The 14,866-nt window shown below is 40.5% G+C and overlaps 1 protein-coding gene across 3 annotated transcripts in view; it reads right to left on the reverse strand.

The window, feature by feature from the left end:
* RXFP2 (relaxin family peptide receptor 2) overlaps positions 1-14,866 on the reverse strand; it is a 62,161-nt gene that overhangs the window by 24,228 nt on the left and 23,067 nt on the right. For all 3 annotated transcript variants that reach the window (XM_058688099.1, XM_058688090.1, XM_058688083.1), the window contains 6 exons: positions 13,604-13,709; positions 12,689-12,760; positions 4,895-4,966; positions 4,243-4,314; positions 2,608-2,679; positions 1,496-1,567 (listed from right to left, as the gene is read on the reverse strand). In XM_058688099.1, coding sequence (XP_058544082.1) covers positions 1,496-1,567; positions 2,608-2,679; positions 4,243-4,314; positions 4,895-4,966; positions 12,689-12,760; positions 13,604-13,709 — 466 coding nt within the window. The remainder of the gene's footprint in view (positions 1-1,495; positions 1,568-2,607; positions 2,680-4,242; positions 4,315-4,894; positions 4,967-12,688; positions 12,761-13,603; positions 13,710-14,866) is intronic.

Consider the following 14,866-nt stretch of genomic DNA (forward strand, 5'->3'; position numbering starts at 1 on the left):
GCTGATGCCCATTGGAGGAGAGGCAGGCTCGGGCCCTGATCTTTTCCTGCTACCTTCACTCTTCCCTGTTTGCTTCCATGGTGCAGCTATGCTCTTGTCTTTTCTAAGTTCTTTTTTCCCCCACCTATTCTTAACAAGTATGATTCTCATGTTTTTCAGATCATTATTTCCACTTCAGGAGTGGCACACTTACATGAGACCTCTATGGCCTTAGAAGTCTTCGATAACAGGTATGTAAATAAGTAAAAGTCCGTATAAACATAAGGACCCCTAAGAGTTGTAGAAAGTAATTGTGAGGCTAGCTCAGAAAGGACCAGAGGCTGAGGTGCTATAATTTTATCATCCTAGGAGTATCGAGTCTCCTGGTTTGACAGTGAGAAGAGTTCTGCGGGACAGTACAACCAGCATTTTACAGGGCAAGAAATCACTGTGGGTGCCAAAACTGCCTGTTTCAGGAGACCTTGAAGATGAAGGTGACAGGGAGGGGCGAGTAGTGGTGGAGAAGCCATGAATTAACTTAAGTAGACGTTTTAAACAAGTATTGGTTGAAAGCTAACAAGGAGTGGACACGGTTGAGCACTTTGGCTCAACAAAGGTTTGTTGAGCAGTTACTATGTGCTGGTTGGTGTACAAACGCTGGGGTATAAATCACAAGGTGGGTCTCTGCCCTCACAGAATTTACAGAATGGGGGGGGGGGGACAGGCAAGATGGTGACAGTAGAACCGAGATAGGTGTGTAGGGAATGGGTGCCGTGGTGGAAGCCTGTCCATGGTACAAAGGAGTCACAGAGGCAGTCACTGTAATTGGCTGGTGTGAGAGCTTCCTAGAGTGGCTGTTTAAGCTGACTTTTGGAGTTAACCGAAATTTTGGAGTTAACCGAAAGAATAAAGGAGAAAGACTTTTCTAATTGAAGGAACAATATGTGCTCAGGGAACTGATTATAGCAGTTTGGTGCATCTGGAAGGAAGGCACATAGGAGGAGCTGGGTAGTAGTCTAGATGGAGGAAGGGATACAAATGGGTCTCGGGTGCTCAAGGGGCAAGTCTGAAGTTAACTTGCACACCCATGGGAATTCTCAAAAGATTTTTCTTTTTAAATTAATTTAATTTATTTTTTTAACGTTTATTTATTCTTGAGAGCGAGAGCGAGCGAGCGAGAGAGAGAGAGAGAGAGAGAGAACAAACATGAACAGGGGAAGGGCAGAGAGAGAGGGAGACACAGAATCCGAAGCAGGCTCCAGGCTCTGAGCCGTCAGCCCAGAGCCCGACATGAGGCTCGAACCCCAAAACCATGAGATCATGGCCTGAGCCAAAGCCAGACGCTTAATCACCTGAGCCACCCAGGCACCCCTCAAAAGATTTTTAAACCAGGAAATAACATAATCAGATTTCAGTTTGGGAAAGATGGGCTTTTTTATGGGCTTTTTATGTAATCATGAATTAACTTCAGGGCTGGTTTCCTTAAGAACAAATTAGCTCCTAAATGCATACTCACATCCAGTTGAGTTGAGGCATTTGGGCACACATCTGTTTGGGAAGGGCCTCTAAGTAGTTATTAACCATAGACCTTTGCACAAAGAAGATGTCAGTTAGAAACAAAAGGGTATGCCCCTTTAAGAACAACACTTTCACTGTTTCCACAATTTGGAAACTTGCATGCTAAAATCAGTATAGCAGGATAAAAAATAAAAACATAACTACTTCTTCAAAACGGTCTCTAGATATATGTATAGCACAGATAAGAAAGCACATGTCAAAGAGGCTGAGCGCAAAAGTATGATATATAACCTGGGAATAAATATTATGCGCTTTAATTTTACGAGATCAAACAAAAGTATGTATTGAGTAATAATTCTGAAGTTCATGGTAATTTTCCTTGTAAACTTCAAACTTGTAATCATTTCCACATCCTACATCCAAAGTTTTTTCTTAAGGGAAACACAAATCATTTACAGTGTTAAGGGGCCACACTGGAAACTGCATTAAATCTAAGAAGCGATCGCAGGGGGCACTGGGGGAAAGAAAACAACCCAGCAGCATGTTAAGTTGCACGATTAATTTACGATATTGTGGTCCCTTTTGACAAATGGAAAAATAATGATGCCATGCGATGAACTATAAAGGAACATAATAATCCCCTGCTGATAAATCATTTCAGTGTATTAATAAACAGTGAGAATGTAATTATGAGAACAGCTCTGTCAGTGGGACAAAGGTTTTGGAATGTTTAGAGACTCTTGCTGGGCAAAGGCACATTTCCCTCTGTTAAAAATGTAGTCGGAGCTGAACTCCCAGGAGATTCTGGTAGATTTAAATGTAGTTAGGAGATAAAAACGAATATATCTTTGGTCAACCACTGCAAGTAAAACATGCCTTAAGATTAAAGGAAAGTAAAGGAGATCAAAAATTAATCAACCAGTAGGTTTAAAATATACCACGAGCCAAGGCTAGGAAGTCACAACAGTAACTGTGGCTGGAGGTACAGGAAAGGTTTTGATTAATAAAAATGTTAACAGGCTTGAGGTTTTTAAAGCTCATTTTCCAAGCTAGTGTTAGATGTCACTGCAATTTATAGACAGATGTATTGAAGGGTAGATGAACACTTACAGGAAAAACAAGGACTTTAGTCCAGTAAACAACCGCTGGGAAATTCTGGTTATTGGATTGTCATCTAGAATTCTGAAAAAAAAAATATCAAAAATATTTCCACCATTAGAGACATCTGTGAAATGAAACCAGGAAACAGTATAAAGCCCGTGACAATCCTGCCTCCCAACACTTGCTCTCCTCTTTCCTGCCCGTCCACACTTGGCTCCCCATCCTCTTCCCTAAGAGTCCTTCCTAGCTCTTTCCTCCAAATTTCCACCACCCCCTGTCCCAGCCCTTATGAGGGGTTCGTCCTGATTGTTTTCTCTGACTGCATCCGCCTCCCATTGGACTTAAAGACCAGAGACAGACCCTTCACCTCTGGATACTTGAATCCAGCATAAGCTGAATTATTAATTGGCTGAATACAGGCTCCACAAATGCTTTGACCTACTGATTGGCTGAATGAAGAGTGGATGAAAAAAAATTCATAGGAAATCACAAATGGTTCTTTGGTCTCGTGGTGTTTAAATGATGCATTTATAAGGTCTGTACCAACCAGCTCATTAGGAGCTTTGAGGATGAGAGTGTGAAAATACTCATATATTCAAATAACCATTTCTAACCATATACGGTATTTTCCTAGAAAGAAATAGACTAAGGGGGAAATATGCCTTCTTTTCTCCTGTTGCCTTTGAAGCCAGGTACCATTTCCTCTTACTCTCAGTGGTTCCTGAGAGTAGGATTTGGAGAAGGAAGTGACATTAGACACCTGCGATATGCCAAGTGCTCTGCATGTGGCAGTTTATATCTGCCTTGTGATTTAATCCTCACGCCATCACTCTTAAAAAGGAGCTGTGCTTCTAGTTTACAGATGAGAAATAAAGCAGCCCAGGAAGATTAAGAAAGTTGCCTGGAACAGTAACAGAGGCCCACAGCATACACAGGATCTGGATAAAGTTGAAGTTCTGGCTTTTTCCACCAGACCAATCTGACCTACAGAAATGTCAGACTGAAACATCGAGCCTTCTAATGGGCCAATGTTCATTTTCCTGGTGAAAATACAAATATCTGATGTGAGACTCCTCAGAAGCGAGCTGGTGGCTCAGCCAGGAAAGTGATGAAACACCACCAGCTACCATATCTTCAGACTTTTCTATGAATGCTCCGGAACTCTAAAAGGTCCCTAACTTGCTTACTTTCTAGGTCAGTGGGTTTCAACAGAGGTCCGTTGAAATGAATGTCTGGAGACATCTTTGGTTGTCACACCTCTGGGAACCAGTACCACTGGCATCTAGTGAGATAGAGACCGCAGATAATGCTAAACATCCCCAAATATGAGAGAACACCCCCTTCATCAAAGAATTCTCTAGATGAAATGCCAATAGAGCTGAGGTTGAGAAATGCTGGAATAGATCAACACTGGATGAACACATGGCTCAGAAAGCCCCCTGGAAAAAGCACGGCACAGGTTCCTTTGCACACAACTACCATTTGGCATGCCATTATCTGAATTGCTTGGGTAATGTGCTCCAGATGATGTGACAATCAGAAAAATGAGTGTAATAAACAAGATACATAAATAGATGGAGACTATAAGCATATATAGTCTATCTGATCTATCCGATCTTCTGAAGGAAAAGCTAGGATACTTACAGCCAAGTTAGCTGATGTAAGTCTTTGAATACTCCGGGTCTGAGAGTTGTAATACAGTTGTGGCTGAGATACCTATAAATAGCATGAGCGAGTCAATTAGGCAAACTCAATACTTCATTTTAGTCACATATAATCAGAATATGAACCGCTGATGATGATTATGGAGTAGGGACATCTGTTTCTGAAAGCACTCAGCTGGATAAGAAGATACAGATAACCACGAACCTGGTGTGTATGACACTGGGGACAGGACCAGCAAACTGGCCACAAATAACGTGTTGGGATATTATATTCTGTTAAGAGTATAAGAGTAGGTGATTTTTGCTTCTGTCACTTTTGGTCACATCCTTAGTAGATTAGCATTTTAAGAAAAGAGAGAGGTAAGTTAGCAAGGGTTAGAAAAAAAATGCTAAAATATTGTGGAAATGACCCAAACTTCAGAAGACAAGGTTAAGGAGAGCCTTTGTTTCTGTCTTCTGGTAAAACTAGGAATCTTTTAGTAATTCCGTTAGGTTAATAACTCATCTAAGTACTTTCTGGTAACCTATTTCTCCCATTTTGCTATAGCCAAGTCAAGCCTTTAAAAAGTGCCATTTCTACTCTTTTAGTCTTTACTTAAAATTGTACTCATAGTTGTAAAGAAGTTACTCACAATATTTGCAGATTATGTAATCCAAAAAATGCTCTCCGTGATATGTGCGTAATACAATTATGCTGAAGAAATCTGGTGGGAATGAGACAGAAGAGCCATGTGATTAGGTACTTTATCGAGTTGTGGCACATGGTCTCCACTTGATTCATCTAAAGACAATTTGCGAAACTGGTTTACGAAGTCCCAAGTCCTATTCTTATGTTGGGTGGTGGTGGTGTCGCCCACGAGATGGCTGTGAAAGTAACCGACGCTTGTCTCCCACTGGCAACCATGCAGTGAGATTTGGGCGTCTCTGGTCTGACCCGCTGAGCTCCCGGGTGACGAGTTTGAGGAGGGACGTGGGCTTGTGTTGCGGTTTTCTTATTCTGACTTGCAGATGATGCTCGCCATGTGAGATGGGCCCGGGCCCGTGTCTCACTGCTGAGCTTTTTATTCTTTCAGCACAGAGTTCCACCTTTAATTCCCCATTTCTCTTCATTCTATTCCCATGAAAAAAGGAGAGGGCAAGTCTCATTTGTTTCTATTGCGAGATGCTGAGCAGGAAGCACAAAGGGAGTTAGTGAGGTACTCAAGGTCACAGCTGGCATCCACAGTGGAACTGAGGCTAGTATCTCAACTTCAGCTCACAGGGTCACGATTTACTTACCCCCTGAAGCAATTTACCAATATAGTATTGATTCAATAATAGCACTGTTGGGAGTATCTAAGTAAAATAATTTCCATTCCCTGTGCTTATGATACAATGGGAGTTTAGCCTTGAATTCGTATTTTCTCAAGGTATTTAGGAGCAGGAAATATCCACACTAATAATAGTGACTAATGACTACATAGTGTTTTGAATGGCTTCCCTAGCTCTTATTTTGATCTGGTTCAGTTCCTAAAATCGCACACAACACTTCCTTAATTGTTAGGAGACTTCACTGCAAAACCATTAGTAGAACACGTGCTCCTTTGGCAGCTGGCTGTACTTTGAATTTTGTTATACTGTAACTATTCTCTAGCAAAGCTTCCCAGCCTTTGAATTATGAAGCCATTATAGGAGTGCCAGGATATTGAAGCCCTCAGCCCTCAAGGTAGCTAGGTAAAGCCGATATCAGCTCCCAGTTATCAGCAAACCCATCCATCCCAAGTTCAAACCCAAGTGTTGAACGGATATTGTCATTTTCTCTGTGTTCCACCAAGTGGCAGAGGTTGGTACTACAGCACACGCATTACATCCATAAGATACAAAGAGCGTCAATTTCAATCTCACCAAGTAAACTTGAAACCCATTGAGACCTCGTGTCATTCCACCCCTTCTCTCCCCCCCGCCCCGCCCCACGTCTATGAGGAGACGCTTCCCATTACAGCATACATTGTCATTTGGTTTTAAAGTTCCGCTATGAATAGAATGAATCCGTACGGATCAATATCTGTTTTGGCATTTCAAAGCCCTTGGAGTGATGTAATGAAAATGAACGTAATGAATTATGTTACAATAGTAAGTGAAATAGAAAAATAATACAATGCTATAATATACGTACGTTGAAGTTCCTCTTAAACATAAAATTTACTACCTAACTAGTGTTAGTTATATTTTATTCCAGATAATGAATGCAAGGGGCACCTGGGTGGCTCAGTAGGTTGAGTGTCTGACTCTTGACTTCAGCTCATGACTTCAGGTCATGATCTCACCATCCGCGAGATGGAGCCTTGTGTGGGGCTCTGGGCTGACAGGGCGGGGCCACTTGGGATTCTCTCTCCCTCGCTTTCTGCCCCTCCCCCACTCGTGTGCGCCTGCGCACGTGCTTTCTCTCTCTCTCTCTCTCTCTCTCTCTCTCCCAAAATAAATACATAAACTTTAAAAAATATAATGAATTCAAAATTGCCATGCACATTTTACCTACATGTTGTCAATCTTGAAGAGATGGGCGTGGTCATAAATTGTGCATTTGGCTCTGTGCTTTCCACTTGCATGACTCACTGGACGTGTGCAGCCTATCTGCCTTCCCTGACATGAATTGAGACCCCAACACTTTATTTACTTATTTTTTTAACGTTTATTTATTTTTGAGACAGAGAGAGACAGAGCGTGAACGGGGGAGGGGCAGAGAGAGGGAGACACAGAATCTGAAACAGGCTCCAGGCTCTGAGCCGTCAGCACAGAGCCCAACGCGGGGCTCGAACTCACGGACCGCGAGATCACGACCTGAGCCGAAGTCCGACGCTCAACCGACGGAGCCACGCGGGTGCCCCAAGACCCCAACACTTTAAATAAGGAAGAGCCTCTAGTCATCTGCTGGGCTTCAGCTTCCTGGCACCTCCCAGAGAACTGGAGCTCCAAGTCCCCTGTCTCAGACTTAGGCTACTGAATTTTAACTTGATCCTGTAGTATCCCCTTGCTTCTTTGTAGAATAGTAGCTTGGTGACTACCAGGGGAAATTGGGAACCGTAACAGTTTGGCAAGTGGTGTCCTCTTTTTATTCAGAGCCGAGATGTGAGCCCATTTAATATACTTTCCACTGAATGGCTTTTCTAAGAATAACTTACTGGTTCATGAATTCCTGCTGTTTCAGCTGTCAGGACTTTTCAAGCAGAAACGCCAGGAATTTATGTACCTGAAACTAAAGCAAATAAATGCTTTAATGACATGCATGCTTATAGGCTATTTTTTAATGCAACATTTTGTATTCATGAGCCAGGCAGACTCCTTGAATTATATTTTGTTGCCAATGATTGTTTTGAACTAGAACCATGTTTAAGAAGAAATTCCTAATTTATGTAAGGTTTATGTCACAATGAGGAGGAAGGCTGCTGCTGGTTTCCATGGTAGTGGTGATAGAGTAATATAGTCACTGTTAAAGTCTATTTTATTTCTTTGAAATGTCATCTTAAATCTCTTCCCTCCCCCTCCCCCCACATTAGAAAGGCTTGATATTTTGAAAAGATTATTAAAATGAATAATCTGACCAATAGTAAAAACATTCAGGTAAGTTCAACAACATTTATTTGGCAATTAAAATTTCATTTTGATTTATGAACTTATTCTTCTGGTTGCCTAAATGACCTCAACCCACTGACTATTTAGAACATTCTAGACCACAGACTCACTCAATGTTAGAGTCAATGATCTCTTAGGATATATTCCAATTTGTATAGTAAGATGTGCTTGATGTGGGTTCTGGGCAAAATCACAAAACAAGCTATTTAGGAAACCGCCTGTGAATACCTCAAGAAGAAAATGAACAGGGCACTTCATGAGAAACAAGTCACGTCAGACTAACTTTATTTTCTTTTTTGAAAAACTGATCAGTCCAACACCAACAGTGGCTGACACTGCTTATATGTCTAGCATGCATTGATCAAGTGGCTTTCTGATGCGTTTGTGGCCAAAATAAAGAATAATACACATTGTTTGAAGGACAGTGATGAAGGGTTCTGGAAAGAGTATTTGGCACTGTCTTCTTCAATATTTTACTCCACGATTTGAGTAAAGATGGTTCATCCAATTTTCAGGTGACAGAATGCGGACCTCTCAGCAGTCATATTCATATTTATATGAATATTCAGCACAGTCATAGTGAATATGTTGAATTTTCCAAAAAGTCCATTGCAGTCTGATAAGAAAAGCTGAATCTAACAGGTTGAAACTGAACAGGGTTACATTTATGGACCTACAACTAGCTCTCAAATGCCAAGTGCACAGATGCAGGATGGAGACGCCATCACTTTGCAGAAACACCTATGGCACGGGATGGGGAATTTTAGAAGCATGACCACTAAGAGTTACGGGTACGAAATAGCCACCAAGATATCAAATGTAAGCTTGGAGCATATGGAGTTTAGAAGAGAAGTCTTGCTAGCTTTCGTCTGTCCGTCCCCGCCCATGTCACAGTGACAATATTACATTTATTCTAGATACGACGTGGAAGGCAAGTGTAGGTGAACATATACAGATTAATGTGACCAGGGTGATGATCAGATTTGAAACCACATCCTTTGGGCGAGAAGTCTGCTGGAAGAGACTCGTGGAATATGCAGGGTGACAAGAGCCAGCTTTAACTATTACAGTTAAGTAGAGGACTGATTGGGTGTGTTTTGAACAGTTTCATGGCATAAGTCTAAGAAAGATGGGGAGCTTTAAAAACACCCTTGGCAGTGGTAGATTTACATGACAGGACAAAATTTATTGGTGTATTCTTTGAAGTTTCTTCTGCTCAGCGCACCCTCATGACCTTCCTGGCTTATTTTACTCCATGGCTCTCATCAGTATCTAACAAACTATGTGTTTTCTATTTTATTGCCTATCCTCCTCCACTGCACCTTTAACTCCATGAAGAGAGGGCTTTTCACATGTGTTGTTCACTGCTGTATCCTCAGTACTTGGAGCCTGGCAGGTATCGACAAATGTTTGTTGAAAGAATGAATGAATATGTGGTTTTGTCAGCTTTTACCCTCCTGCGGGATGTTTCCAAGGATCCTGGGAGTTGTTCATTTCTTCCTTCCCCAGACACCTTTTCCTGGGGATGGTTTTGGTTTTGCCACATCGGCTATTTGGGATGTTGTAATGCAGAATAGGGAAGGAGAAGGTAAGAGTGGAAGGACAGGAGAGAGAAGGGCATGACTGAGGCTGGGGGTTGGAGAAGGAGTGGCAGGGGCGACTGAGGAGTGGAGAAAAGGGGGTGGGGGTAGGAGGTTTAAGGATGGATGGCTGAGCTCATGAGCTGCTTTATGATACTTAAGTAATGGTTGTAAAGACCCTGTGTTATGTTCAAATCAAAGCTTGGTTAATGGACGTTTTCATCAACAGGAACAATATTCTGAGACTGGACCAAGCAGTTAAGCTTCCAAAAGATCACAGTCAGAGGTTTGGCTTTGAGGCCAAGATCTAATACTTGTCAGCTGACTGCCTTTGAACAAATAATCCCTCTTCTCTAGAATAGGTATCCTCAGTCCTGAAAGAACCTTGTAAGGCCCACCCCCACTTCGCAGATTATGGGGCTCAAAGTCCGAGTGAGAATTCCAAATGTTGGGATTCTTTGTGAACTTTAAAAGGTGATATATAAATATAAGGAACTGTGCTGTACTCTGCCTAGGATAAACACTTAGTGAGTGTTTCCTGATGAGGGTCCCCTAATCTTTTTTTCTGAGCCTCTGGGAGAATCAGCTTGCCTCGTTGATTCAAATAGCATCAAATAGCACCTTGCATCAGGAGAGCTTCAGCTGGGTGATGGTGTGGCATCTAAGTTTTCTCAAAGTAGAAGTAAACATTTACTTGGAGAACTTTCCAGCTGACCTGGCAATTAAGGTCAATCCCTATTTTATTTCACTAGGAGAAATTGGGGCCTGGATTATCAAAATTAGTGATTCCATATCCTTCCCCTACATGGGCTAGCCGATACTATCAGAGATAAGTATTGACATAAATCAGTGGTCTACAAAAGGACTTGGTAGGAGAAGTTGAAATGTACCCCTCCTTTGCTTGATCCTCTGGTGATCTCTCTGCCTTCCCAGAAGTCAGTTTGTCCCAAATTAGAGGGCACATGTAGAAAAGGGAGTTCTGCGTGGGGCAGGACAGTATGTGCTGGTAGAACATTCAGTCTGATGCTAGAACAACATCCATCTCTGGTTCCTGGCTATTGTAAAATAAACACTGCACTGAGCATCAGAATATATGGGCTTTCACTCTGGCTCTTCTGCTTACTAGTCGTAGATCTTAGTTAAATCATTTAACCATTGCAGACTTTAGTTACCTTGTGAACAATAAGAGCACTTAATTAGAAATTCATAAAACTTCTATGACTCTAGATAACAGAACTGAAACAGGTACTCTACAACATGAATCTTTTTCCTTCCTTTCTGTTAGTGCCATTTTCCCCCCCTCCCTTGAGCATTATTCAGGCCGTGCAAGAACCGTATTGACTCACAGGATGAACATGTGGTGATTCCAAGAATTTCCAGTAAGAGTAACAGCAGTATAGTTAGGGTTTCCTCTCTAGATTCATCTGGAAACCCAGAGTCAGTGCATAGCTACTCCCCTGCGGCAATGTGAACATGACCACACGCCCCACAATGGAGCAGAAGATCGTGACTGCGGATGAGAGGCTGTGATCAACCCCAGGCATGATTATCTCTGTTCACATAAGATTCTACGTCACTAATGGACTTCCTTCAGCAACTTCTTTTCTTGTGCGAGAAAATCTGTACCTAAGTTCATGCACAGCATTGAATTTTGATGGCATTTTACGCCAAATCTGTTTGTCCGGTATCAGCAGAGGATCAGATTATTTTTATTCTTTTTAACATATTTTACATTTCTAGATATTAACATACTTCACATTTCTAGAAACTTTCTATGCTGACTGTGAAGGATAAAACGGTATAATTGTGCTGCTAAGGAGCCTTACAACATTACCTTGTTAATTTTTAAATCTGGTCTAATGACCATCTTGGCAATTGTAGAAACTTGATCTCTTCGTTATCCCATAATGACTGGGCTCAGAGGCGCTGCCATAGAGTAACAACTGACAAGAGGTTGAATATTCTCAATGTCTTTATTTAAATGGGAGGTATCCAATTCCACCAAAAGGAACATTCTAATACCCTATCCGAGGTAACTGTCCAAATACTTTGATATGAGTAATTTGGAAAGTTAATGCAGTCATCATAAGGTTGTTTGGTGAGCAGGGAATCAAAGTAAAGGGAATTTCTATCAAAAGATAGTTCATGCAAGTAATGAGACTCGTCTAGGGATTACATCGCCCAGATCCTGGTTTTCTTTCTTGGAAGGTGCTGGAAGCATCTTGATACTTTGTTTCTCTCTGACTACCATTTCTTCACTGCGGACTGTGCCCTATTTATTAACATTTTCTTTCCTCAGATACGCTACTATCGCTGATTTCACTAAGATTGCAGCTTTTGTTTCTATTATCCCGGGAGACAGTCTGTATCCTACCATTATGTGTTTTAAATGATCTGATCTTTCTTGGGGCGCCTGGGTGGCTCGGTCGGTGGAGCGTCCGACTTCGGCTCAGGTCATGATCTCACAGTTCGTGGGTTGGAGCCCCACATCAGGCTCTGTGCTGATGGCTTAGAGCCTGGAGTCTGCTTCAAATTCTATGTCTCCCTCTCTCTCTGCTCCTCCCCCGCTCATGCTCTGTCTCTCTCTCCTTCAAAAGTAAACAAAAACATTGAAAAAAATTTAAAAAAAAGATCTGATCTTTCTTATCTATACTAACATTCCCCTTTCACATTTACTTATTTTTGAGACAGAGAGAGACACAGCATGAGCGGGGGAGGGGCAGAGAGAGAGGGAGACACAGAATTGGAAGCAGGCTCCAGGCTCTGAGCCATCAGCCCAGAGCCCAACGCGGGGCTCGAACTCACGGACCGCGAGATCGTGACCTGAGCTGAAGTCGGACGCTTAACCGACTGAGCCACCCAGGCGCCCCTAACATTCCCCTTTAAAGTTATGAAGTATATCTAGTGCCTCTGAATCTACCGTGTCATTTTCCAAATGATCTTGGAAAACAGCATGGAATGGAACTATGTGTTTTCTTATTGAGATGCCTGATCTCAACTTCAATTTAATTCTCTAAAAATAATTTAAATAAAATTAATTCAGCTACTTTCAATTATGAAATGGAAAGATAATATACTAGTTTTCAAAGCTTTATTTCCTAATCTTAATTACATTTGAAAAATAAATTTAATGATAAAGATTATTAAGTTTATGTTCCATTTTACTTAAAGATAAAAGGCATCTTAAAACATCACAAGGATTTCTTCATAAAAACACTATGAATATCTACTTACATCTGTTTAAGTGCTGTGTATTTGATGAAAACTTTATCTGGAAGACTGTGAATTTTGTTTTCTTTAAGAGACCTAAAATAACAGGTAAAGCAGACTTCATTATGGGTTTTATGACCAAGAAAACTTTTCCCTAGAAAGTGCATGACTGAAAACAGGATATTTATGGATACTCCTTGCTACTTCCCGCACATTTGAAAATGACCCTAGTAACTGAAAACTTTCTCGTGTGAGAATGAGAAGTGCATAAGGCAAAATTAAAGCAGTTTGCAAGTATCTGACAAGTTTGGCCATTTAGTATCATAGATTAGAATGTCTATGAAGATTTAACATCTTTACTCTCTGGGTAATTTAATAAAATACAACAAACAAACAAACAAAAGAAAACCAAAAATTCCTAACCAACTCACACATGCTCAAATCATAATATGACTGCAAATTCTGGAGGCTCTCAAAACATTTTTACAAAGTACAGGCAAACTTACAGTGACGACATAGCCAGCTTCATGGATTTTTTATATCTTTGTTATATCTTTGCAGTCTTGGACAATTGCCACCATTTACAATGAGGTAGAATAAGCTAGTGCTCTCCTTTTTTATTTTCATTTTTAGTTGTATGGTACTCGCATTTTAGTAAAAACAATGAATCGGAAAGTAACTGAAAATCAGCACTGCAGACCAGAGACATTTGTGAGCTCCACGATAACCAGGCTAATCTAACACACGGCATTTAAAAACTTGCCTTCCCTGGAGAAGAAACATGTGGGATTCTCTGATTTCTGGTAGTTTTAAGGGGAACTTCTATGATTTTGCTAATATATAAGTAACACAAAACACAACAAGGGGAGTTTAGATTGGACTACATGGTTTTCATATGGTTTCAGGGGCAAATATCATCAAGACATGAATTCTACTCACAGTAATGTCGCATTGCTGGAAATCACTGGCACAGACTTTAAGCCCATATTTACACATTCCAATTCAGTTCCTTTGCAGTCACAGGGTTGTGGATACTGGTTTAGAGCTAGGGGGCAAAAGAGTAGTATTTCACTGGGAAAAAAAATACTTTTCTTTAATTATGACCTCATCTCTAATAACTGACAGTGTTCTCTCTTCATTCAATGTATAACATTTACCTCTTTAGTAGCCTAATTTGGGTCCATACTAAAAGCAAAGAATTGTCTCCTAGTCCATCATAGACTAATGTGGCATTTCATTTTGGTTCTAGCTTCCAGTGGTCATTTCAGAGGCACTTAATAAGTGATTAGAAAGAAACCACAGAAAGATTTAAGTAGCACAAAAGTGTGTAGTGAAGCAAGATTAAGTTCTCCTCAACGAAAAACATTAATACAACAGAGTAAATCTGCAATGGGTATAATTGAGTCGATTTAATTTAATTGAAAGGCACAAAGAGGTTGCTCAGTAAATCCTTGTTGGTTAAAATTCAATTCAATTTTTTCCCCCTTCAAACTTCTCCTAGGGCTGTGAGAAGAGACAGATGCAGTAGCCTCCACTGTGCCTTACTGAAATAAGCCAAGTTGGATACCGTCTTATTTTGGTTCTTTGTTTTTCGTTACTATAAAGTTATAGTGGAAGACAAAAATGGTGAGAAGCTATAAAGCTGAGAAAACCAAAGATCCATCTAGCTGAAACATTCAGAATAAAAAAAAATTCAGGATTTACTGTGAAGAAACTTACATAATTATTAAGATAATGGCATATAAAGGGGTGAGAAATCTATGGAGAAAACAGGCCAACTTGTCCCATGAGACAATCACTCTGTGTGTGTGTGTGTGTGTGTGTGTGTGTGTATGAGAGTAAGGGGTGTGATATTTATGGAGCACTTGATTTTGCCTCTGATCCTGTGGGTATTTGTTTTGATGGAGCTAAGAAAATGAGGATTCTTTTCCAATTTTTGTATTATTATTTAGTTAGATCTTTACACATCCTTTCTAATTGCTCTGTTTCTTTTAAATTCCTTTAACCAAACTTTCTAAAATCAATTTTACGGAATTTTAGTAAATTCAGCAAACTTTTATTGAGTACCTGCTTAATTCAAAAGATGCATAAAGTTTTGGAAGTATCTAGTGTATAAAATTTTTGCAAATATTCTATGTTGTTTATAAAGTTTTTTATAGAGTTTTTGAAAATATTCTGTTATAGGTTTATGCTAATTAGCTC

The sequence above is a fragment of the Neofelis nebulosa genome, chromosome 1 (assembly GCF_028018385.1).
Source record: "Neofelis nebulosa isolate mNeoNeb1 chromosome 1, mNeoNeb1.pri, whole genome shotgun sequence".
Classification (NCBI taxonomy): domain Eukaryota; kingdom Metazoa; phylum Chordata; class Mammalia; order Carnivora; family Felidae; genus Neofelis; species Neofelis nebulosa.